Consider the following 27,536-nt stretch of genomic DNA (forward strand, 5'->3'; position numbering starts at 1 on the left):
CAACCATTTCGAAGTATCTCTGAAGATTCAAGTACTCTTTTGTACAAGCCCTTAAATTAGTGTAAAATTTGAAAAGGTCCTATAGGTAGTTAAACACACCAATCTTTTTCAAACTTCAATGCTAACAGAATTCAATTGCAATTTTGCTTATGACAATGAACCTGAATTATTTGGACAACAGTATATTGAAGAGCAGAAATATATTTCCATTAGAAGTTGGACACTTAGATTGCAAGACACAATAAAAGACTGATGCCCTAGCATACAACTTAAGTAGCCCATTTCACCATTAAAGGCATTTTCAAACACCACTGTGAATGGAAATACTTCCAGATCTTATCTCCCAGCACAGAAAATCTGCAATATTCCCTTCTTCACCAGGCCAACATCACTCACAGGCTGTGAGGACATTCTTAAGTGTAAGGCAATTGCACTAGGTCTTAAGTCTTCTCACTAATTAACACACTGTCAATCTAAGAAGACTTCTGATAAACTTGCCATGTACAAAATCCAGATTTTCTTTCAATGTATTTACACACTACAATAACTCATGTGATACACCTAGTTTCTTCACTTTTTTTATTAGATGCTGACCTGAGACAACTGTAAGAGTCCAGTCCTCAGGCAAAACATAAAGAACTACTGTATTTCACAACACCTGGCAGCGACTGGAGATCTGAGGTCTATAGTAACTCCTCCTCCCCTCCAGAAAGGATTTCAACTGGGCCAAAGGTATGCTCCGGCTTTACAAGGCCCCTTAAAATCCAGTTAGTGTTTTGTAAGCTGGAAAAGAAAACGTAAGCACTGGATTTTATTTTTTTTAATAGGAGAAAGAGCATACCCAGCTTTATGTTGTACCTGAGGATTAAAGTTTGTACTTGCAGAATCAAGGCAAGAATCATAAATCACCTTTTATCAGCAGCAGGTTGCATTCTGACCACAAAGAGGCTATGAAACTAGGCTGGAAACAAGGCCATGAAACTAGAATTACAGAATGCTGGAGCACATTCCGCAGTAGTCACTGCCAACCAGAGGAGCAGGTAAGCAGCTAAAGACCCACTAAGACCTTCATTTCCTCATCTTCATTTTGTTACTTTTTTCACGTTAGCAATCATATTAGCAATCATGATGCAAGGAAGTACTATGATATTCATTACTGTAATGCAAAGCCACCTGATAAAAAGTGTTGTGCTCCTGTTGTGGTCCTCAGCACCTTGCTGACATCCAGAAATCACAAGAACTTTGTTCGAACACTGACAAACTATGCATTGTGTGTACACTGAATAAATACCAGTCACCTGTGGATTTAACGTGTGCATGGCTGAAAAGAGCAACAATAAAGGACTGTAGTTGAGCATGAAATTACTCAGAACTCTGGAGTAATGACAAGCACCAGCAGAAGCTTGATGAAATTAAAGTAAAAATTAACACAAAACACAGGGTTCCTATTCAAACTGATCAATGTTACAGGATGGTGAAATCCTTTAAGTCTTCCAGCTACAAATACAGCTGCTAATTCCTATGTCCAGATGTAAATATGCAGGTAAAGCCTTTGAAAAAAAAAAAAAAAACAACACGACCACCTATATATATATATTAAAAAAGTGGATTTATGCACATGGCCAAAATCATTACACATTAATGCTAAAATAAAGCACACTATGAACAGCACCATGACAGTCTGTTCTTATTTGTGCATACTTTCAAAATTAAACACGCCTCTTGCCAGGGAATTCCTGAAAAGACATCCCCCCACATCCTGTTCTGTATATTTCATACATTGTCATTCCCAGCAATACAGCACGTGTGCGTTGGAGATCTCAGACTTTGTTTTGTCCACTTTGGCCTTCCACATCCATAAAGCCAATCTGCTGTGACACAAGCACCGCACGTCCCGCCTGCTGGAGCGCTCACTGCCATCACATCGCAGGATCACTTTCTGTATATAAATATATATATATATGGGGGTGTGCACTAATCTGCTCATGAGCAAAAACTTTCTGCAATTCTTGCGTGGATTTTAAGACAAGTTACTTTTACAGCAAGTCCAATGCAACACCTGCAACCAGCCTGAGCTTATCGTCGCTTTTAACCGCGCTGCGTTAAGCTGATGCGGCTGCCTTGTGAAGCGTGACAGGTGAAACGCTCCTGGCACAGGTGCGCTGCTGAAAGGGGCGAGGAGAGAGGAGGAGAGGGAGGGGCAGCCACAGCTGCGGTAGCCGTCCCGTTCGTGACAGTGGGTCGCGACAGTGCTCTCCCGCAGCCCGACAGCGGCTACGAGCACCAAGGAGGTTCACCACCGCGGCAAGCCCGGCCCGGCCAGGGGCAGGGGGTACGAGCAAGCCGCACTGCCGGGCACCCCCAGCCGTGTCCCCGGGGCGAAGGGCTTCGCGGAGGGGCCGATATGGGCCGTGGGGAGCTGATAGGGGCCGATAGGGGCCGTTACCTGCCGGCGGCCACCGGGCGGCCTCCCCCCGCGGGGGGCCGGCGGGGCAGGTGCGCGCTGCTCCGCTGGAGACGACGGCGAAGCCCGGGGTGGATTTCCTGCGGATGGCCGCCCGCCTGAAGTTTATGCCCTCGGCTCCGCTCATCCTCGGGGCGGGGGAGAGACAGAGAGAGGCAAAGTGAGGGAGAAGCCGACGGGTTCTCAGCGCCCCTTCCGCTGGGGGTCCGGCGGGACCGGCATAGCCCCCAGGGCAGCGGCAGCGCCCCCGTCCCCCGCCCGCACCGCGGCTGCGGCCGCCTCCTGAGCCGGCCCCTTACCTGCCCGCCGCTCCCCGCCCCTCCCCTGCCTGCCTGCCTGCCCTGCCCTGCCCTGCCCGCGGTACCTGCCCGACAGCCGTCGACCCCCCCGGCTGCACAGAGAGCCCGCGGCCGCCGCCCAGCCTGGCCGAGGCCGTGCGGGAACTTCCCCGAGCCGCCCGCCCGCCCACCGGCCGGCCGGAGGAGCGAGTTCCCCGCGGGGAAGTGGGCGCCGCGGGAGCGCAGCCGCTGCCAGCTGGGGCCGGCCCAGGCAGCGGCCCCGCTGTCACGGCTGAGGGGTTTAGCCACCTGCACGGTGTCCATTTCAATAGGTGTTCCCCTCACCGACAGCACGGCTGTTTGTTCCTCCTCGCCCTGTGCTGCCCTCTGTCATTGAGCACCTCTGAAATGCCTTGCCTAGAAGAAATCCAATTCCTGTGGGATTTGTTGGTGTATGTGAAAGAAATTGGCCATAAGGTGTTACCCCCCTTCTAACGAGAAAATTAGAGAATTGCAGAATATTCTGACCTGGAAGGGACCCACAAGGACCACTGAATCCAACTCCTGGCTCCACACAGGACCACCCAAAAAACAGACCATGTGTCTGAGAGCCCTGTCCAAATGCTTCCTGAACTCCGGCAGGCTTGGGGCTGTGACCACTGCCCTGGGGAGCCTGTCCCAGTGCCCGACCACCCTCTGGGTGCAGAACCTTTCCCTAACCCCCAGCCTGACCCTCCCTGTCCCAGCTCCATGCCGTCCCCTCGGGTCCTGTCGCTGTCCCCAGAGAGCAGAGCTCAGCGCCTGCCCCTCCGCTCCCCTCGTGAGGGAGCTGCAGGCCGCCATGAGGCCTCCCCTCAGCCTGCTCTGCTCTGGGCTGGACAAACCAAGGGACCTCAGCCGCTCCTCATACATCTTGCCCTCCAGACCCCTCACCATCTTTGTAGCCCTCCTTTGGACACTATTTTTATGCTCTTCTTATATTGTGGTACCCCAGACTATAAACTGTACTCAGGGTGAGGCCTCGAAAGCTCAGAGCAGAGTGGGACCATCCCTTCCCTCGACCGGCTAGCAGTGCTGTGCCTGATGCACCTGACAGTATGGTTGGCCCTCCTGACCACCAAGGCACACTGCTGGCTCGTGTTCAGCTTGCTGTCCACCAAAAGCCCCAGATCCCTTTCTACGGGGCTGATCTCCAGCACCTCGTCCCATAATCTGTACATATAGCCAGGGTTGCCTCTTCCCAAGTGCACAATCTGGCACTAGCTCTTGCAAAATTTCATATTGCTGGTGATTGCCCAGCTCTCTAATTTATCCAAATCTCTCTGCAAGGCCTCACCACCCTCAATGGAGTGAGTCAACAGCTCCACCCACTTTGATATCATTTGTGAACTTATTAAAAAACCCCTCAAGTCCTACATCCAAATTGCTTGTGAAAACAAAGAAGAGGACTGGTCCTAAAATGGAGCTCTGGGGAACCCCACTAGTGACAGGTTGCCATCACAATGTAACCCCATTTACAAAAACTGTCCGGCCCCAGCCATCAGCCAGTTGTTCACCCATGTTATGCTTTTATCTAAGTGTATTCTGTTCATTCTGTCAAGAAGGGTAGTCTGAGAGACAGTATTGAAAGCTTTACTGAAATCCGGAAAGAAGCCATTAACTGGCTTCCTTTGGTCAACTAGAGGGGTGATCTTGTCATAAAAGGAAATTAAGTTTGTTAAACACGACCTTCCCCTTGTGAAACCATGTTGGCTGTTACCAATGTCTGCATTGTCCTTCAGGTGTTTTTCAATAAATCTCAGAATAATCTCCATAAATTTACCAGGCATTGAAGTGAGACTGACAGGCCCTTAATTGCCAGGATCTTCTTTCTAGCCCTTCTTGAAAATTGGAACCACATTTGCCAGCTTCCAGTCAACTGGGACCTCTTGAAAATTCTCAAAGACATCTCAATCCTACCACTTAAAAGTGAGTTTTGATGCCAGGGACAGAGCTACAATACTTGCAATCATAGTAATTCCATCTAAAACAGCTCATTCAGGCCAAAGCTTTTGCCTCCCCTGGTAAATTTGAATTAAGGCCGAGACAGGCAATCAGAAGGCTATGCTGGTGTGAGAGCAGAAGGCTATGCCGGTGTGAGAGCTGTGGTTAGGTTCACAACAGTGTCGGAAAGCCCCTATTTATCTGCTTAGCTGGAACACGATGTTAGCAGGCAGAACGTCTGCACTTCTGCCACCATGCAACTGAAAAATCGCAGACTGTTGTATGCAGGATGAGAGCCTTTGAATCTGTCAGGCAGCTTACGTTCTTCCTCTTTTGATCTCAGTGAAATCATTCTCTTCCAACAGAAGGTCGATATCTTGCAGCCCCCTCTTTCATGTCCAACAAAAATGAGGTAGTCAGATCACCTCCTGGATTTTGTGTTCTTGCAAACATTGGGGTTTCCTTTTGCAAACATACAAAGAAGCTGTGACTCAGAGGTAAAAGACTGATTTATTTCCTGACTTCAGTCACCTGACCTGGGCTGGGCATATGGAAATGACTATACCTGTGTTACGAAGAGCAGAAGCAGCTGACTTCATTGCACCAGGAGAGCTACAGATTCTTGTAAACTAGCTATGTACAGTTAATGGATATGTACTAATGATCAATCATTAACTTGTTCAGATAAGTATCTTGTTCCAGAAGACTGGCACACACTTAATTCTTCCTCTGGATTCATACTGAGTAATCTTCAGTATTTAAGCATGAAGAGAGAAGAAAGTCAGAGAATTTCTCATTAGTAATTCCCAAAGCACTTCACTGAGCAGGCAAGTATGAGCCTCATTTGACAGGGGAGGAAAATGAAGTATTACAGGGAGAAGTTATTTGTTCAAAGTTGTCCAAGATGCCAGTACAGTAATAGAATACAAAATGGTAATTTATGGGAAAGTGAGACTGAAGATAGAAGACCTTTCTCTGTTTGTGTTATATATGATAACTAAACTGACATCAAATGAAATTACTACCTGATTGCTCAACTGCCAATTGTTAGCCAGGCATAATTATCACTTGTTATTATATTTTGTACTTGCCCCTTCAAACATGGAGTTCTGCTCCTGGAAGGAAAACAGCTAAAGAAACAAGGTCAAACATGTACACCCCATAAATCCTACCCAAATGGTATGAACTACATTAACTTTGTTTTGTATGATGTTATCAGTGAATGGTAAATTATTGCAATGTGACTTGGGAAAATAAAGAAAATACCTCAGAACAGAAGAGAATACCTCAGAGAATCCTGGTAACTCTGTGCCGTAGCATCAGGAGATTGGCTGCAAAAACTCATTTTCTTGGGCAAATCCTTCTTCAGAAGGATGCTGAGGTATGTAATACAGTGAGGTGACAGTCTGTGATAGAAGGAAGTCATGCAGTCAGTGGATTTGTGGTAATTTTAGAGCATTTGTACATTGTGGTGCAGCACAGGCCTCTCAGAGTAGGTAATTGTCCCTTTCCCCCTCAGCCACAGCACAGACGGGGGCCAGCTGGCTGAAGCTGGCTCTGAACTGCTGTCCACCAGCAACACGTATGTTCTGCCTGCTACCACATGGTAACAGCCAGCCTCCCTTCTGGCATGCCCTTCCCTTTTTTAACACCCTGCTCCCAATCTCCCATGTTCTCCATCTCTGGGGAGAGACAGACAGAATTCTGGCAATGTCAGGAAAAGGAACAACATCTTTCTAAGTATAAAAAGTCAGAGATGTTATCTTGGGAAACATCACCCTGAATGATTAAAAGTTTAGTGTTATAATAAGAAACAAGATCTGAGAAAAGAAAATATTGAATAAGCTTAAACACAGACAAAGCTGCCTATTCTGCTTAAAATATGTAACATTACTTGACTAAAAGTCCTGCATCGGACCTCCCACCCTAGACAGCGTGTGGGAAGAGTAACATACCCCTTTGCTCTATGGCAAGAGAGGTAACCAGTAAGCCACAGCTAACCCACATTCAAGTGTGGGCAATAGCTGGGCCATTTGGCTCTAAATCTTTCTGTGAGGGTGGTGAGAAATGCAGTACTGGAGAACTCATTTAATTATACCTATTTGCATGTGGGAGGTACAACAGGAACCATATGGAAGCCCAGAGAGGTGCAAAAGGTGGCAAGGACAGCTGGCAAGCTTCAGCCTCAGGACAAAAATAAAATGAAAGAGCAAGTGAAGGGCTTGAAACCATTCATTCTGTGCTGCTGGATCACCAGACCATTCAGGGAAATAGGACATTGAAGTCAATCTTTCTTTAGCTTGTAAAATGCTTCACTTTTTCTGTATGTAAAACACTGGGCTCTCAATAAACTTCTTTGTGGCAACCTCTTCTTTTCTTAATGGAAACGACCTTCAGAAGACTGGATTTTGACTGCTTGAGACCGCTGCTTTCTATTTTTGCATCTGGTCAAGTTTCTTTATTTCTGCTAGAGCTTATCTTTATTTTCATCTGAGTTACAGTTTAAATCTGTTCCTGAATTCAGCCTATGTTCCTGGCTTCAGGTTGTGGCCTCTAGCTTTAGCTTCCCTGAGTACTTCCTTGTGCTGTACCCTCTCAGTAACTCTGTGGAGCACTAATTTCTGGAGCACTAATCTACACCCTAAAGAAAGAATGCACATGAACTCGGCACCTAACAAAAAGGAAAGTATAGTGTTTCAAAGAATTACACAACATTACCTTATTTAGAGTAGCTTATTTAGAGCTGGCGTGTACAGTATGTTTATTGACATCTAACAGAAAAATGCCATTCTCTGTTAAGTACTAAATAAAAATTAAAATGGGTCCTATGATATATAAAAAAAACATACTTCTATACAAAGCTAACCAAGCCAAATCCTGCCTAAGTCAGGATATAGATCATCATATATTTTGCATCTTCTGTGAACTAAATATTGTATAACCCACAAACCAGTTCTGCCAGTAGGGAAGTACAATGAAAACAAGAACCGATATACCAACAGATACAGTAGGATACTAATTAGAGAAGAATCTCATGCATCTCAGGCCTTCATGCACATTCCAGATGAAAAGTCTCTTCTGATGGCAGCAGCAGTACAATGCACAAAGCAGCTGCAGTGTGTGCAACAGATACACAGAACAAGCAAGTAAATGCGAGGGAGTTACTTAACCTCAGTTAAATCAGCAGGCAAACACAGGATCCAGCATTCAAGGACATAATGTGAATTTCAGCCTGAGGCTGTAGACTCTGGTTTCTTAGTCTGGGAAATGGTTTACAGAGATGAGAGGGACTCAAGCCTCGTGCTTGCTCCCTGTGCAGAACCCAGTGTGTAATTCGGAACAGGGGACACTGAATTTACAGTTTTATACTGGCTTTCACTGGCTGATGCACTGAGTTGTTTGTTATTAACTCCTGTTGTGGTTTAACCCGGCCGGCAGCTAAACACCACACAGCCATTCACTCACCCTCCCCCCTCCCTCTCTGGGATGGGGGAGAGAAACAATAAAAACTGAAGCCTGTGGGTTGAGATAGAGACAGTTTATTAGGCCAGACAATAAAATAATAATAATAATATGTACAAAACAAGTGATGCACAATGCAATTGCTCACCACCCGCTGACCAATGCCCAGCCTATCCCCGAGCAGCCGGCCCCCCACCCTGGCTAGCCACCCCTATATATTGTTCAGCATGCCATCAGATGGTATGGAATACCCCTTTGGCCAGTTGGGGTCAGCTGTCCTGGGTCTGTCCCCTCCCAGCTCTTGCTGCACCCCCAGCCTGCCGACTGGCAGGGCAGAGCGAGGAGCTGAAAAGTCCTTGGCATAGTGTAAGCATTGCTCTGCAACAGTTCAAACATGAGCATGTTATCAGCACTCTTCTCATGCTAATCCAAAACATAGCACCCTACCAGCTCCTGGGAGGAAAATTAACTCTATCCTAACTAAAACCAGGACACTCCCCACCAAAAAGTGCAGTACACATGGTCTCTTAAGTGTGGTTTTGCATCCATGTGAGAAGGAGCTGCAGAGCCAGTAGTGTGAATTGTGAGTTAAACATCAGAAGTAATCTATGACAAGAACTCTAGGGAGTTTTAGGCAAATCCTAGGTATTTGCTGCTGGAACAAAAAAAAAAAAAAAAAAAAAAAAAAAAGGATGGGTAGGTACTCATCAGAAGAAAATCCATGACAATTTCTTTTAGCCCAGTCAATAACATTCCTCGTACAGCTCTCCTGTTTTGTCTATTTGGCTGTATAAGACAGAACACAGATGTCATCTGGGGCCCTAGCAAAAGTAGTTGGGAACCAACCAGCAACAAGGTTTGTAGGCTTCCAGCCACTTTAAGAACCGTATTAAACCCCTACAGCCAGGGTTTCCTTCTCTACCACAGAGTAGACCACCAGATGAATGCTCGCATGTATTTCTGCAAGAGTAGCACTGGGATAATGAAAGGAAGAAACCTTCCTGCCTCCATGTTAATTTTGTCTAACCCCTTTTTTTCTGCTGTGCAGAAGCACGCTCTCTTTTGCAAGCAAATTCTTGTAATTTGTAGTAATCATGTTGAGATAAGGCTATCACATATATCCCTTAGTTTTTCTGAAGGATTGCTGCTTAGAGGAGTAATTGCTATTTAATCAGTTTTGTAAGTTAAGTCTTGCTGAATGGCATTGCTTTAACAAACTGATTGCTTTTAGAAGTCTCAGAATATTCTTCTTTATCAGCACCACAGCTTAACAAAATATGTTTCCCAATATCCAGTGAATGCCAGACATTTAGATATCATTAGCAAAAGTACTTCAGTTTTGATTTAAATTAACTACAGCTGAAAATGAGCTTCAATAAGGTCATGTTGGTAAAAGGGAGAGAGAAAACAAGATATGCTTGAGAAAAGGTTATACTCTCCTTCTGTTTCTTCTTTCCTTCTGCAGGAAGACCTGACAGCCACTCTGAAAAAAGTTAAAAATCCACCACAGGCTAAGGTCCCCATCTGAGACATTTGAACGAGGTCTGATTTCCAGGGCAGGGGTCCCAGCTCTTCAAGGTGATCCCCACACTCCATATCAGTAGTCTCTCTAGCTTTTGCAAAAAAAAATATATATATATTCACTGTTGAGAAAAAAATATATATATTTTATATAATATATAAATCTTCTAATATATATATATATATTAGAAGAAAAGTTGATCCTGAGAGCTCCCAAAAGTTGCTTGAGGTCTGAGAGGAAAATATGTGCCAGCTTCTCCCAGAGGCTGCCAGGGAGCTGTTCTAATTGTGCCGGTGGTGGCAGCAGCCAGCTCCTAGCTGCCATCTCTTTTGGGCCCTTCCGCTTCTCCCTGTTCTCGGAGGGGTCCATACCTAGTAAGGTGATGGGAAAGTCAGTAGTGACCCCTGGGGAAAATATAGCAGCTTGTAGAAATAGTGGCTGCTCTAAGCTGTTTCTCTGGCATGTTTCAGGAGCAGGATCACAGGGACCATGAAACAAAATTTGCTTTGCCATTGCTTTGCATTTATTCACAGTGCCTCCTAACCTCAGCTCTTCATTGGTGCTATGATGTATGGGATAGTACTTATTTAAAGAGCCATATATGCTGTTACAGTGCTGCATACGTTAAATATTAGCTGTTGCATCTACAAATGCTTACCTAAACAGCAAGCAAATGTTTTGGTTCTCTCCTTAGAAAACCAAGCCCTAGAGAGCAACAGGCTGATCAAACATTGTGAAAAGAAAGGCAAATTATTAGTTCCAGCTCTGGAAGAGAATATAATGATTTCAATATTGCAGTACTCCCCTAACTTTGTTTCTTTTCCTTATTGTAAAAACCAAACTATCAGGTACTTACGATTTCTCCTAATGAGGAGGCATATGGTACGTGCACAGGAGTCTCAGCATGCCTCTTAATAATTTATAGTGACTTGAAACAGAGAGACTTCAAAGCTGTTGCTGCATTTGCAGACTCTTCTAAGTTAGCTTCCTTCATCCACCTTTGTTTTTATTCATTATATTTCCACAGACTCCTCGGATCTTTCTGGTTTGAAATGTGATTATTTGGAGCAAAAGCTCTGAAACGGATATAAACATTGGTCCCATTCCACTTAAACTCTCTCTTGTATCCCAAATCTCAAAAGTAGCACATAATTTTTTAAAATACAATTTTGGACAACTGTATGTCACAAACAGACCTTACCTCCAGAGATCTAACATTGTCTCGTTTTGGAACTCAGTACTTCAAGCAAATTTTGCTGTATACATCCAGGCTCTATGCACTGCAAATTCGTTTACCTCTACCATACAGATTTGAAATATGCTTTTATATTCAAGCACAAACAGCACTAAGCATAACTGCATAGATGAGGGGTGCTCAGCTCATAGATGCAGGGGGCATGGACTGAGACCTCAGAAGTCCTAGAATCTTAGGTCAGACTATGTCACGTCTCCGTACTCGTGATTTTGAATAGGGTCTTTAAAGGAATGCAGTCAATTTAAAGGAAATCCAAGTTCTCTACCAGAAAAAGAACATCTACATTTTACGGCGCTGACACTGTTGGGGGGAAAAGTGTTTTCATCTTGGGCAGTGTTTTCATCTTTGGCCTAGTGAGTCAAATTGCCTTTTTAGTCTAACAGGCCTGGCACACAGTGAGAAGGAAGACATAGGCCTAAATAAACTAAAATGAGAAAGTGAATATTAAACATCCACTATTTATAGTGAGGAGCTATTATTACCAAGCGCTTCAGGGACAGGGATCGAGCTCTGAATGAACTCAAATACTAGAGCAATGCAGGTTCTGTAGCATGGGCTACCACAGACAGATTAAATAACTCACCTTGCTACCGCATCTAAAACACTTGGTGTCCATGTGTGTGCAGGAGAGATACATGTGGAAAGATGGACGGTTAAGTGTACGGAAACTTTGCTCAGTTTATTGCATGTTGATGATGTTTTCCATCCTCCAAGTCTCAATTTGTCTATCTGTAGGTGAGAGATAACAGTACCCATTTTGCAAAGATGTTTTGGGAATTAATTAATATGCACAGAGTGTTCTGAAGATAAAAAGAGCTAATTTGCATTTGGCTTAGATAACAGGAACCTTTGAAAGCAGTGGTAGCTTCACAGAGGCATTTTCTTTTTCAGCAATTTAGGACTTTGAGATTGCTGGTATTTGTATGCAGTACATTTATATAACATTATATAATAATTTTAAATTTCACACGGTTCAATTTGAGTCACAAGCTGGTTACAAAAGCAATTGTCAGTCACATCTTCGAACAGCACAAGATACTCCATGTGGTTCCCACAGTCCTCTAATCTGCTCCAAACAGGTGAATACCCAACACCCATATGGAATCCTTTAAACTCCCGTGGAGCTCTGCTCCGACCTGGGGATCTCTTTAGATCACATTTCAATGGGACGAGCTGAATGCCAGGTCCATTCACTCAGACCGAATCAAGTTTCCCATCAAACTTTGAATGACCTGGGTCCAAACCCATCTGACTTCTAGAGTACCTTTTCTGTTCTAAGGTCCACTGGCAGCATCTGTAAGGCTATGAAGGAGAGCTGTCTCTTCACCTCAGAGCACTAACAAGCTGTACTGCTGCAGGAAGACCTTACTTGGATGGATCAGCATTGGCCCATTTGAGCTTACAGAGGTTGTGTGTCTCTCACAGAGGTTTCCTATTTCTATAGCAAAGCATTTTAGTCTTGTGTAGATGGAAAGAAGATGGGTGCTATAGACACAGTAGCTCTTTTTCTCCAGTTGCCATATGCCTTTACCGCTTCTGTAAGGTGAAACAAAACATAGGGCCTGCACTCTCTGCATTCAGAATTTGATCTTCAAAGGGAGCTCTGTACTCGCGTGGCTTTCCATATTATGTTCCTAATCTCATTAAATAGCCTCAGTTTTAATACCTTAACCAATATGACATTGAACACAACTTAAAAATAAGACAGCTCTCTATTAAGTAAGGAATCCTGTGAATTCATTTAAATGGCCACAACTCTCTGTCTATTCTTTTCCCAAATTTCCTTATAAGTCACTTATGGGAGATGAAGCTTCCACCCTTACATGGAGCGTTAGCACAAATACTATTTTCTCTATAATGTGTAATTATCATAATAATTTAAAAATTATTTTTATTTTTCTCTAAAACTGGTTATCAAGCCTTATTTCTGAAGCTCGATACCTCCAATATGATATAAAAGAATTTATAAACAATAATGAGTGAAATGTGTATTTTCTAGTTTACTGCTTCAGTCAAGAAGGAATCATTCTTGCAAAGGTCAATATTTTTTTACTGGATTATTAAGCTTCTGCTGAGTTGTCAGCTGTAGTATTGAGCCTTATTTTTGTGCAAAGTTAGGACTTTTTTCTACCATCAGGCAATCACTCAGACCTTCCACTGAGAGGAAAGCACTTGTGACTGTGCCTTTAGCATACACAAATAGATGAGATCTGGCTTTATTCCAAACATTTCTTTCCCAAGATACATATAATTATAATTACCTATTTTAGCTCAATTTTCCCCCATATTTCATTCTATATATATAACCTTCTCTTCTATGTTATTCACAGGCTACTAGAAGACATGGATGTCATGCCCTTTAACCTGTCTCTCTTCATTATTAGTACTTTTGTTCTTATTAGTAGTCTCCTGAAATCTGGGTTTCAACATTGCTCAAAAAAAATAATCTTTTTTCTAATATTGAAGGGGAGGAACACCTGGCAGAAGAAAACTGTATCCTGAGCAGTCACACTTTTGCTGAGATCATCACGCGACGCCTTTGCCAAAGGCACTTCCTGCAAGGACCACAGCCAAGGTGGTGGGCTGATGCACCTTCCCCTGCTTGAGGAGAAAAAGGAAGGAAAGAGAGGAGTAGGAAGGATTCAGGCAAGTAGCAGCTCTTGGGCTGTCACTATGCACAAATCCTGTTACTATCCAAAGCACCTCACCAGCCAGCCCAAAATGAAGCCCACCAGTAGTTCCCAGTGAGTCCAACATTAAAGAGGTCAAGCAGACTTGGGAGCATGATCCTTCCTCCAGGCCTTTTCCTGACCTCTTCCTAAAAGCTGCACACCTGCTGCCCCTTGGGGACGTAGGGAGGCCCAGCCCAATTTTATGCTGACTTCAGCCCTTACTTTGCTTACACATCTCCTGAGGGTGGAGATTTACATCTTACAAAGCATTCTTCTACTGAGACTTTATACAGAAGTTAGAGCATTTCAGAGTGCTCACATCTATTGGTAACTTTATCTAGGGAATTGGTCTTTACTGTACTATCTGGTTCAATCTCAGGAAATAAATGAAACACCTTTGCTTTCATTCCGATTCCCCTTGCCTTTAATTTTGATTTCCCGTTTCAATTTCTTTTCCTTTCATTCTGATACCTTTCAAACTTACAATTACAGATCTTTAATAGATAAATAAATATAAAAGCACAAGCCATGACAACACACTGCAAACTGACAGAAATACAAGCAGACCAGACAGCATGGAATTAAATGAACAAAAATGGCCAGTTTATTCACTGGAACAGTTATGCATTACACTGTAATTTCAATTTGAACATAAAGATGTAAGAATCAGTATATTGGCTTCTTTTAATTATTTTCTTCGGCACTAGAGTGTTTTTCCCAACCATTTGACTGCATGATCATATTACACATGTTACAAGCACAGACTTCATGAATCCCTCACAAGGCATTAATCTGGGATTGTCTACAAGGACAGGAAAGAGTTAACATGGGAATTACTTCAATTTTCAAAACAAATGATGCATTTTTTGAAACAATAATTAACTTTTTTTTCTTTTTTCTTGTTTTTTCTTTTTTTTTTTTCTTTTTTTTTTTGCTTTTAGCATAAAGAAGCAACAAGAAGAGTTTCCATTATTCAGTCTTTAGCAAATGAACATATATGCTTTCATATTCTTCACCATCTAGAAACACTTTGTCATTTAACCCAAGAAGGCAGGACAACATAATGTCAATTCAAATAGGATTAGCTGAGTTATCACAGCAGAAACCATACTGTATACAAATTTGTGTTTGTCACAATCTCCACCAATGTTAAAACTCTTTTGAAAGGAACACAGCAATCTGTATGGTCAGTTAGATACAGAACATCATGCAAATGGAAACATTCAATAGATTACAAAAGTCACAAAACATCAGTTTTCATTTTTTTAAAGTTGTTTACAAAGGATCAAGTTAATTAACCCTTTAACAGTCAGACCACAGGGCTGAAAACCAATAGGGCAATAACTAATAAAATGGACTTAACCTATCCACTGGTATAGCACACAGAGCCATACCTGTGGACTGGGGGGGGGGGAACAAAATGCTAGATTACTCTTATTTCTTATTCACAGCTGATGGAATAACAACTCAGCTAGCAAGCCAGTCTACTCAAAACTTTTATCAATAACTTGTTTTCATTGATTTACAAAATACTCTTGAAATCAAGTAACTGTATAATTTGGTTTACAAATGCTGAGAAAAAAAACCACTCTTCTCCACTGTTTCTTCTACAGCAAATAATGATAATCAAAACAAATATGGAGCTTCATGGAAAGACACTTCTGAAACAAAGCCCTGTCACCCAGAGTCTGCTTGCACATTGACTCCAGTCATGAAATATAGGATTTTTGCTTTACCTTTTGTCAGTTTGTCACTCAATTGCCATTATATTGCATGAAAGGGATTTTCAAGAACTCCACAGGAAACAGATTAAAACCCAATACGGATTTAAGCCATGCACCTCAGAATGAAAGATACAGAGTCAGTGATAGTCCTCTTGCCTTTCTAACATGAGAAATATGCAGATCACACAAGAATTAAGAATTTTCTAGCTTAATTATGGATATGGAAAAGCTACATGATGTTAAGAATCTCATGCACGCATTTTACGTTGCATATTTAGATGCATTTATGCCTGAAGGCAAAAGGCAATTGCTTTTTTGTTTCTTTCCACAGGATGCTTAATTATACTAAAAATAATAATAATTAAAAAAAAACGTAATGGATAAAAATAGTCTGAATACTGTATATCCCTTTCAGACTCACTGCACACACAGCAAGCAAAGGAAAACTGAGTAAAAGTGAAGACTGGAATTTTTAAAGAGGTAAGTATAGCGATTATCATTACTTCCAAGGTAAAATATCAGTGCCTGCCATTTTCAAACGTAGATTTCCTAACGTAGAGAGAAATTTGCAATAACCTATGTGGCTGCACATCTTCCATCAGAGAAAGGAAACAGCCCTCAGAAGGGTTGATGCAATCTATACCTGATGGTGATGATGAATCCAGCTATAGCAGAACTGGCAGCGCAACTCTTGACACTGGCATGGCACGCTGAGCAATAAGGTTGGTATCAAAATGAGGGCCCAGGCTCCTGGGCATTGTTCCCAGCCTGATGAGGACTGGTCCATATTTTACAAACAGCTGTACTTCGGTATTTGCAACCTAACTAGCACAAGCAGCCTTTGTAGGTGAGGTCACGTTGCATAAGTGAGGTTATATTTTGTAACATAATCCTTCTGTTAACACTTTAATATGGTAAATGGCTTAAACAAGTTATCAAGTTACTAATTTTTTAAAATCAAAAGTAAACTGAAGGTCATCCTGGCATTAAAAGTTGCAGCATTACATTAGTTATAGTTCACTCTATGAGCCCTACTGTACAGCTATGGTTACATTAATTTATCGTGAAAAATGTGGATGGAGCAAGCACAGAGGTGCCAACCTGTCAATCAGAAAGAATATCACTATCGCCTCCACATAGAAGGCAGAAACTTCCATATGAATAGCATGAGAAATGATAATATTCCCTCTTTCTGTAAAAGCTTCTATTAACCTTCTGATAGAAAATATATTTTCCCTACTATTATATCTTACATCTTTTCCCCTTATATTGCAATCTTTTTTTTTTCTTTTTCTTTTTTCTTTTTTTTTTAAATTTCTACACATTTCCTGTAACTGGATTTCCAGACTTTTATCATTTCACTGAACAAACAATATTCTTTTCCATTGCATTGGAAAGTAAAACCCAAAACAGAATGCTGTAGAAATGAAAAGGCTATTCTAAATCCAAGGAAATTTCAAGGCCATCACAGAGAACAAAAACTACATTTCAGATATGAAAGTCAGAGCAGGATTTGAATTGCTTCTTTCCTGCTTAGGACACATTTCAGCAGTTCCGAGTATACTCAACCATTAGGCAATATATGTGTCCTTTTCATCTTAATCTTTAAAAACCAGGATAGATAACACCACATCATAAATTAATTTTAAATAGACAGAGTATAATATTTTGCAACTCAAACAAAAACAAACAAAAAAACCTTTTGTGTCTGGTTTTGTCTATGTAAATATTTCCTACAAAATATTTCACAAAGTTGCATGCTACCAATCACTATATAATAACGAAGAGTTTATCATCTCAAGTTCAAGATATGTATTTTATTTTGTACTGGTTAACTGACAAAAGTTGTCCCGGGGACCTACACAGTTTTATAACTTACAATGCAATAACTACAGCCATTTGTACATTTAAGTTGGTTTGTTTCTAGTTCTCTTAAATTTCCAACATTTACTTGTTTTATTACATATTAAAAAATGCAAATTGAAAACTTAGAAATGAAGAATTTAAAGCTTAAGATAATAAAAAATTTAATAAACCCACTTATTTCTATAAAACAGGACCACAATTTCTATACCATTAAATGCTGTTTTGTAACTCTTGATCCACGTGGACATACCAGTACAATGTTTCAGTTTCCCAAAGTTGCTCTGCAAATTACAATCGGAAACAAATACGTTACTAAACAAATGTTCCACTATATCATTTTTTCATAAATTCATATCTATATAGAAAGGAAATGTATTTCACTGAATTTCTGTTTAACTAAAATTCAGGGCAAATGTTTGCTTTGGATATGAAAATAGGAAAAACTATTCCAAGTACAGCCTGTGGTAACTCTGTTCAATGTGCAATGCAAATTCTTTTTTTGTTTAACAATATACAGAGCTGTCTTTGTTGGACACAGACATTGCCACTGGGTAACTATACCAGTCTGGCAATGTCAAGAATTGTGAAGTGCTCTTGGAAGGCAACGTTTGCCTCAGACAATTTTTTATTATTTTTTTAAATTTTAATAAAAATCAAAATAGCAGCTAATCTCCATGTCAAACTATGATAGAGCTGAACAAGTTTTACTTGACTTTTGTATGACAAGACAACACATCAGTTAAGTACGATACTAAATAGTTATGTAAATGTATACAAGAAGAACCATGTGAACTGCATGGAAACCTAAGCAGAAACACTGGTGAGTATTGTCTGATCTGGTTAGAATTTGATATCAGTCTGTTCCTATTTTCCCCACCTTTGACTCTGAACGTTTTGTTACAATAGCTCAGCTGCTTTGCCAAGGCTGTATGACATACACAGTTGATTACATAGAATATTTCTATTTACAGCACCTTCATTACTGGTACCATGGAAATAATGATTGTTAGGCACACTGATTGGTCACTGATTCTTTCCTCTGCTGATGTTTTGTGTATCGTAACATTTGGTAAGCACTGTTACTAACAGAAGACTGAGTTCATTTTCTCAGATTCAGGCAGAATATAGAAGAATTATTCCAACCGTATCTGCAGCATTTTATTTCCAGCTGCTCTGTACCTAAGGCTGTACTGTGTTTCTCTCTTGTAGATCACACTCATGCTGCAGGGAAGGAATAAAGATGTGGTAATATCTAAGCCTTTCTTCCACGAATAAATTAAGGCCACCTGACTGAGCAAGGAGTCTGCTAGTTACCAACAAATAGGCAGCACTGAGGACTTCTAGCTGATGGCCAAACAGGAAGCCCACATATGCAGAACACCTTACATAGCCGCTTGCCTTGCTGTCAGGTATTGTGCAAAATAAATTCTGCTATCCTTGGTTTTGTTCTGAAACACGTTATTTAAAAATAAACAAACAAACAAACAAAAAAATAAATGATTTACTCAGCTTTTACAGGAAAGAATCCTTAACTAGGAGCACTGTGCACTGTTGCGATAGAGTCTGCGTAGCGTAGATCACCTGAGTATTTGTCATAAACTGACATTAGCTAAGGTTCTGTATCTGTTGATTTTTGGCAAGGAAAAAATGCACTACAGTAAAGTCCTGCTAACTTTGATCCACCATTAACCCTACCTGCAGCAGTTATTTCACCACAAAATACTTGACTTGAAGTGCCTACAACTTGGCTTTTCATACTAGCCTTTCACAGTAAGGCCTCAAGCTAGTATCCTGAATATGGGAGCAAGAGGAAAGAATGTTTTTAATTAGCACACAACATTTTACTTGTTTTAAGATTTTTTTTTTCTCAGATACCAAATAGAAAGCAGCCCCAAAAAACAGCACCAATTCATCTACTTGTCTGAAATGCAAAAATATAATCACAATGCAAGCAAACAACTGAAAACAAATCAATACATCATCCTTTCATCTCCTTCTTAGGCTTAATAATTATCTTTCAGTGAAGAGCTAGAACAAAACCAGAAGCTAATGAAATAGGAATTAAAAAAAACAAGTGCATAAACAATATCAGTGCAGCAGCAAAATCTACAGTCATTGTTAACATTTCAATTCCACCCATTGCCAGCATTTTTGTGCAATAAGAATTGGCCATATGCTGGCCAATGCAACAAGCCTCTTTTTAATATTAACACAGCCATTCTTCGCTTAAGCTATTTCTGCTTGTTTTTTAAAAAATACAATGAATTAAATACAATTCTCACAAAAAAAAAGACTATTATATAAACACAAAATTATGGTGCAAATAAAGTAAGAAATAAATATCACACCCTTAATGACAAAAGGAAGTTTGAACTGGTTCCTATGGCTGAACTTAGAGGTTGTGAGGGTAGGATTTTAGTAACATACTTTTTTTTTTTTTTTTTTTAATATTGGCTTAAGTCTCTCATTGTATCAGAGGTAAAGCCAAGCAGCTGAGAGGAATAACTTTGTTGAGATATTAAATTTCACTATACTTTAGTTGTGATAGCAAAGTTTGAATACAATCAGAGGAACCGTAAAAAGTCTTCTTGATAGGTTGGGCTCTGTGCTTTGTGTTCTTCTCAACCTTCCCTCAGTTGCCAGAGCTGTGGATATGAATCCAGACTTGCCGATGCAGCAACAAGGCAGGATTGTCTACCTGCTTGTTGGGAACAACCCAAACCTTTGTTGCGTGAACTCCATTCTGTTTGAATTTTCTCTTACGTTGCATATGAAGATTAGGGATAAGGAGGAGGCTTAGAGAGACAGTTGAGAGGGGCACACTGAGAGCTGGAATGTGGCTGCTCTTCTGGAAGAGCACTAGGACTGAAAATTAAAAAGAAAAGAGAAGAAGTACTTAAAATACATGACAAACATTTTACATGCATGTAAATTGTACAATGCTGGAAACAAATTCTAAAAGGTGAGAAAACAGTATATTTAAAATCCTCAGCGCACACACATTCGTTGGCACCTGGATTTACACATGAAATGCCATTGATAGCCTGCCTGCCAGTTTCTGTATAAAATTGTTGTTTGCATGCTCTGATGAAAAATGCTCTTTGGAAAAATAAATGCATTTTTGAAATGGAAAAACAGATTTGAAGGGCGATATACAGGTGCCATCTTTATGTGAGCATTAAGAATTGTATATATACAACTGATTAATTGCTCTAAATGAAGGAAAGTGCTAATCTGGAAGTCAGGTTTCAACACTTGGTGAAAACAAGGTCTCTTATTGAATGCAACCTATTAACTAGTACATTCAAACTAATACAGTGCAACCTTCCTCATCAGGCAACAAACATTATGTATTTTGTAATCAACACTTCCAAAGAGTTTTTGTTTTACATTTTTGAATGCTCCTCAATTCTGTCTTGTTGATGCTGTTATTCGACTTTTTCATGAACAATTGTTCATGAGGGATCTGAACTAGCAACAAACGTGGTGTGGTTGGAGTAGTAGTCTAGCGGTGGCAGCACAAAGATAAGGGGCAGCTAACGTGAATACGCCCCACTTCTTGGTGCAGAGTTCCAGGATGCTCCTGCTAGAAAGCTTCAAATATGCAGGCTGTCTCACTTAACTCAGCCATCTACACTACACATTAGCAAGCAATGTGGACACAGCTCAAGTGAGTCCCATATCTTTCTGCAGCCTTGGCCTGTGAGGATGAATTTCAGCTCATCTAGCTGATGTCAAGCTAAGTGTCAGCCACTAAACATTCAATGAAAGCACATGGCAAAACAAGATTCAAAAACAGAATACAAATAAATAGAATTCATTAAACAAATGTCTGGGAAGAATTTTTACTTAATGCTTCTTTAAGTTATTTCAAGCTCAACAGCATGATGTATGATGAATCACAATCATTCACAGCCCTTTCTTCAAGAAAATTTGCCTTTTTCATTTTACTTCTTTAGAAACCGTGCTGTTACACATTATCTCTACAGTACAGACTACTGAGTGCTGGCTGAAGGAATGCAATTAGTCTATTGTTGGAAATGAATCAATTTGAAATGCCAGAGGTATTTGAAAATCTGCCATTGGAAATGCCAGCAGTACTGAAAGCGTCTGTATTTCCACATATAGCATCTACTCCAGGAAACAAAGAATGGCATTGCACTTCCTTGAAGACAGAAACAAGTGTGTGTCATCACTCTTAAGAAAGGTGGTGACAATGTCTTTTTTCAGATCAGGGGAGCCAAGAAGATTATGGCCAAAAATCCATAGATATTGCAGTTCAGCAGGAGCTGGAGTCCTTGCATTGCTGGGCTTATTTGAAGATCATGGACTTGCATGTCTTCAGTTAAACTCTGTGTCACATTTATGTTCCCGAAGATGAGTTGCCTGATTTTCAAAATGGCTGGTGAGAGCAGGTTATAGAAGCTCGGGACCTCACGGGCTTCATTTTGCACTTGGCTGTGTGAGTAGGTTAGTCCCAAAGTATTTATTGTTTTTTAGGACTATAACTCCTCAATTTGTATTTAGATTTAATCTAACATTAAACAGCTAGGCATAAATATTTCATCCAAAATATTTTCTTGAATCTTTTTAGTTGGACTTCTTTAATCAAACACTCTGAAAGGACTCAAACCTGTCTTCTCTAAGTATTTCTTTCCATAGCTGTAATCGTCCTTTTTTTCTGTCATATTCTGCAACATATAGATGCAGATAGAGAACCTAAAGAGGGATCTGAGGGAGATCTTTACCTACTCCTCTCAAATGAGCCTGTGTCAGGAGTGACTGAAGATGGCCCCAAAAGCTCTACATTTACACTAGAACTTATGAAGAGCCAGCTCCAGGCTTCAGCACCTCCTAAGTTTTCAAAATAGTCTTACCAAAAGCCCTATTCTTAAAACTTTCAGAAAAACTAAAGTGAATTGAAACTTTTAACATGACATCTGGGGAAGATGAACAACAAGGTGGTCATGTTAGCCTACGAAGATTGCCTGGCTCTCCTCCCTTGCTGCCCCATTGCTTTTTTACAGAGGACTTCTGTAATCATCAGAAAGGAACAGAAACTGAGTGTTTTCCTTACTCATTAGCAGAGATGCATTTGTCTTTTGGGGGTTCCTTCCCAGCTTTAAAAATAAACTACACATATGTCCACGCTTCGATGCTGAGGCCCGGTGAGGAAACTGCCATAGTTAATACTAGCTGTGTAGAGGAATGGCCTGAAACAGGACCTCTTTGAGACACAGATTCTCCTCTATACAAATATGTGCAGCTTCATTAATGTACTGCCATCACTTTTAGTACAAAATCATCCCTGACTGCAAATACTGTAACACAGTTCCAGAATATGCTCGGGTTAGGAAGCACTGGGCTTAGAATTATATTTTTTTCTCTTCACAGTAATTCTGTGTTACTTTCCACTTTCAAATACAAGCACATTTCTATGCACAGAAGAAATATAAAACTTTGTCTCACCATTCCCTTTTCAACCAATAATAAATATTATGGGCATTGGGAAGAGAAAAAAAGATTACAAGGTTATCAGTACAAGTACCTTTGTAGCAACACATATACACCCACCACTTACAGGCCTAGTAGACTTGAATCTTATCCTAACTCTCTACTGTTATACCATTCTGCCTTCAGAAAAACAGTACATCCAGTTCAGTAATGCTGTAGCGGTATCTAAACAAAAATTACATCATCCATCAGGCAGAATCAGCAAGTGACGCATGGCATGCAGTGTGCTTTTTATGGCAGTATAGGTGATCGTGGTAGCGGGTCCTGGAGCTGAGCTATCGGGCATATCGACAGTCACAGGCATAGAGGCTGGCAGGTGATATTAAGGACACGATGCAAGAAAAAGCCATGGAAGAACCAGAAGCTGTTGAGTTTTAACTGAGAATAAGTAACAGTATTGTTACATTCTGGCCATGAAATACGTGCTGCTCTTAAAATACTTAGTTTTAATACATTATTGTAAACCTCTCTTTAAAGGCTGGTATCATTTGGAGATATATCCATTCACTTGACAAATGAGGTCTGTGCCATTTTTTTTTTGTTTCACTCTTATTGGTCTGTTTCTAAGCAGCTCTTCTCCCCCACCACAGCACTCAAGATGCTAATCATATATTTCTAGTATCAATCAGAAAATATCATGCAAAGCCCCTTGGTGTTAGTAAGTACTCTGTCCTTTCTTAAAGATGTCACTTGCATGCAGTATCATATGGCATAGATAGTAATTGTAACAAATTAGCAATGGAAAATACAAACAGACCAGTGATATTTTCAGAATTGAACCATTTTGCATGCATTACCTTATTTTCATCTTACTTCCTTAATATTCAATGTTATTTTTAGTTTATTTCATATTGTATACAAAATAAAAGCATTATTTCTTATAAAATAATTAATATTGCTTTTATTTCAGTATTATGGGGGTGTCTTTTTTAGATAACTTGGTTCTAGCTTTTGGTCCAAAGACAGACACATTCTTTTTAATATTGGTTGACAGTAATATTTTGTTCTTGTCCAATATCAGACAAATTTCTACAGATACTAGAAAGCGATGAACATCATCCAGTAACTTCCAGTGCAGTCCTGCATTTGGTTTGCTTGCCCCACATTCCTGGACTGAAAAATTGAGGTGATACATAGAAGGCAGTGTGAGATTTTCTTGCATTGCTTCATCAGTTTACTTGGAAAATCTCTAAATAAAGTTCTTCCATATTCTCCAGACCAGGTTCTAATAGAAGTATGCAGACATAAGCAAAAAGACAGACATATGTATAGCTAAACATGTTGACTAGATCTATCTTGAAAATCTGTTCTTTGTTTTGTTTTGTTTTGTTTTTTCCAGTGCGGTTCACCAAAACCTTTACACTGGATCCAGTGCACTTCCATAGCGACTGTGAAAAACCCAGAGATACACAAGTCCCGTTTAAAATTCAGTACAGATGCTTGATGAGGAAAAGCTCTCAATGTTTGATACTAAAGTTGAGACTGAATCTATTTGTGTTACGGTCAGGCACAAAAACTAGTTTGAACATGACTAGACATATTGCAGGATGTGGAAAGTGTCCGTGTGAATTACAAGTCTTAACAAGCTATTACTTGATCCCACATGAAATGCCACTGAGATGTCACATCACTGCGAGAGTATTGTTAGTGACTTAAACACAAGCATACCTCTCTCTTAAAATGTGTGACTTTAGGGCTGGGTACAGCTTTAATCTTCCTCATTTGGTATCGCCACATGATTGAAAGCAGCTGTGTCACACCAGGAGGGACTATCACAGGAGGAAGAAGGACATTACAAGCTCCTGTCTTCCTCCTCTCCTGGATATAGAAAATCTGAACCAGTAAGTCTAAATTTTTTTAAAAGGTTTTTGAAAAGCCTTTTTTTTTTTTTTTTTTTTTTTTACTCCAAACTTCAATTACTTTATATAAAGCACTCACAAACATCATGCTGACTTTATTAAATCTTTCGTTAAGCTTCACTGCTTTATGAGGCTATGCAGCTATGTGGCTGAGACAAGCAAGGCATCAGTATTAATATACCAAAAAGAGGGGGGGTGTTTTCACTTATTGGAAGAATAACAATCCAGTGGTAAAAAATGATAGTCATCTGAAGGTCAATAGTTCAGCCAGGTGTATAGGTGTGTGTTCTTTGTAGGATGACTGATCTGAATTTTTAAAAATGTTGATCATACAAAAAAAAAAATTAACCTTTTAAATATTATTGCTTCCTGTATACTATGGTTTTGGTTTGGAAACCTGCCAAGAAGGTTTCTTGATAAACACATCCAGTTCTGGTTGTGCCTGATGAGATCTTTCTAACCAAGGAACCGTTCAGGGACAAGCCAGAAATCCCTGAGACTTGCCTCTGTAACATCCCCTTCTCTGCTGGTTTGTCTGCAGAACAAGGCCACGCTTGCGAACAGACACAGGGCAGAAGTAGACCAGGTAGGTCTTCCCTTCTGAGAAGGGTATATAAAATTGCAGGAACAATTCCTTGTTAGCATTTAGAGGGGGAACAACAGAGAAGCACAGATAAAAAGGCTGTTCCAAGGCCACTGAACGACTTCCTGTGACCTGGCAGAACATGCACAGCAGTGCCTGATGTGCAGCCTGAAAGCAGTACTGCACCCCCCTTCCCTAGCCTGTGTTATGGCAGACTTCCCATGCAGAGTTTAGCACTCTGTGGGAAACAGCTTCATTATACACAGGGCTGTAGATCAGCTGGTGCTCTATAGATCCAGGTAAGGTCTAAAAATAATGTAACCTGTTTCAAACTGCAGAATATAGTCAGAAGTGACTATATGCACAGAATATACTGTGAACCGACAAAGATATTGTCATCTCTTTTTTCTTAGGTTGGTTGTTATGCCTTGATTAACTCAACCACCTCAGAAGCATGACTTGGCCTTTGCACTACCTACGACATGACTTTTAACAAGATTAGGAACTGACTATGGTGGGACTGAGTTTCCAAGCCAGGGAGAACTGAGAAGTGCCTGCTAAAATCTCACAAGTGCCTTTAAAATACCACCTTACAAAAAGAGAAGTTTGTGCATAGCCCTATAATCAAAAGCCCCCATTTAAGTCAATATATCTAGCAAAAAAAGTTAAATCATTACTGTTTTGACATCACTGAGGAACTGTCTGCATAAAAAGACCAAATGAGGACTTCAATATTCAATTTTGCATTCTTTTCCATGTTTTTAAAGTATATAAGTGCTCAGATCCTGTGGTTCATGTTTGTATTGTCCCTGCAGAAATCATCACTGTTCCTCCAGTTGATAAGTTTGCTGTTAGAGAAGAATCGTAGCAAAGAGGCTTTGTTCAAGGAAGACAAGGGGTGTTGCAGACATACATGCAGCTATGTGCAAAGAGAAAAGAGTTAGTTAGGTTTACCTGACAGTCTGGCAATCTGGCCCCCTGGCTAGTTGTGAGCCGTGTGGCGGTATGGAGGCAGCAGGCTGCTGACAATCTACAAGAAACTGATAAATTAGACATATATACAGAGAGATTACAGAGCAAGGGGTTAGTAACAGCAGTACACAGGCTGTGCATCTGATGGGGAGATTTAGTGAGGAATGTTTGCTCGGTTCCTTATCTGACAGAAACACCTTTTTCCTGATAGTAGTCACATTACTTCTTGCCTTTTTTTTTCTGTTCAGAAGAAGTAGATAAGACATTTTAATTTGCCTTCCCTTAACACTGGCAAATTCTTGTTTAAACAGACAGCCTAATGGGCTGTGTTGAGAGTCTGGGTTTAAACCTTGTACTCATCGTTCTTCTGCAGGTGATGAAGCTGTTTTGCTTACATCTAATATAAAAAGTGTCAATAAAGCTACTCAAAATTTCTCCAGAGAACTTGTATCCATAAAAGAGATGCCATCTCATTACGGTATTGGAGAAAATGTTTGCAAGAAAGTCTTCACAACTTCTAAATAGTGTTTGTGACAATATTTTTTTTAGAGAAAGGAAGAGAGGAATTGTTACATTAGGTTTTCTCTATTATATTTAGATTATTTTATCAATTTTCTGCCAAAGCATTTTCCACATAAATTACTTGCAAAGCTGTAGTCTAGTTCTTATTAAATAACAACACAATCAAATAATCCTTTGCAGGATGAAAACCTGCTATAAACTCCATAATATTTGGAGGAGTTAAGAAAAGTAGCTGAAGAAGACATAATCCTGCTTTGCGGCTCACTAGTTTCCACCAAAATTTACATATCTCAAGCAGAGCTAGTTTTCCCCACATTAGTCTGGCCACAGCCTCCATGACTCAGATTGTCAGAAAGTTCACTCATCCACTCATCAGGGTCCTTCTGAACATTTAAAAATATGGGTGAAATTCAGACCATCTGGAGAACTACTGGAGATCACTTCTTGTCTCCAGCAGAGTTTGCAGATCTATCATTAGCTCTAGCTGCTTTAACTTGATTCTCAACCTAAAACTTTGGTGGTAAAGAGTTACCTAAAATGAGATTACAAGATTTCATGTGATAGGAAAGCATTTGATTTTTTTTTTTTTAATTGGCTGCTACTTAAAGCTCAACATCAGTAGTCTTTTCTCTTTAAAATACAGGTGGCTTCTGAAATCCACACCTATTCTTTGTCCCAGTCAAGAGGAAGAACCTGTGAGCAATTTTCTATCAAGTCTTTAGATAATAACAGGTACAACGCAGAGCAACACAGCTTCCCAGCAACAATGAGCATCATATCCAGTACCATGACATTTCCTTTATAAGATCAGAAAGTTTATCCTTACTTCCTATGAAAATCTGTGCTGACCTCCAGTGGGT

The 27,536-nt window shown here is 40.4% G+C and overlaps 2 protein-coding genes across 22 annotated transcripts in view; both read right to left on the reverse strand.

Moving 5' to 3' along the window:
- The window catches only part of FGD4 (FYVE, RhoGEF and PH domain containing 4), a 110,029-nt gene extending 107,275 nt beyond the window's left edge, over positions 1-2,754 (reverse strand). Inside the window, exon 1 of one of the 2 annotated variants that reach the window (XM_035344607.1) lies at positions 2,447-2,754. In XM_035344607.1, the coding sequence (XP_035200498.1) occupies positions 2,447-2,591 (145 nt within the window). In that variant the 5' untranslated portion in view covers positions 2,592-2,754. The remainder of the gene's footprint in view (positions 1-2,446) is intronic. The other variant, XM_035344673.1, reaches the window with a different exon arrangement.
- An 11,463-nt stretch (positions 2,755-14,217) lies between these two features.
- The window catches only part of BICD1 (BICD cargo adaptor 1), a 175,578-nt gene continuing 162,259 nt past the window's right edge, over positions 14,218-27,536 (reverse strand). For 5 of the 20 annotated variants that reach the window (XM_035344823.1, XM_035344881.1, XM_035344832.1 and 2 more), the window contains one exon: positions 14,218-20,091. In XM_035344823.1, coding sequence (XP_035200714.1) covers positions 19,859-20,091 — 233 coding nt within the window. In that variant the 3' untranslated portion in view covers positions 14,218-19,858. The other 15 variants (XM_035344901.1, XM_035344966.1, XM_035344839.1 and 12 more) reach the window with 14 other exon arrangements.

Source organism: Oxyura jamaicensis, chromosome 1, assembly GCF_011077185.1.
Source record: "Oxyura jamaicensis isolate SHBP4307 breed ruddy duck chromosome 1, BPBGC_Ojam_1.0, whole genome shotgun sequence".
NCBI classification, from domain to species: domain Eukaryota; kingdom Metazoa; phylum Chordata; class Aves; order Anseriformes; family Anatidae; genus Oxyura; species Oxyura jamaicensis.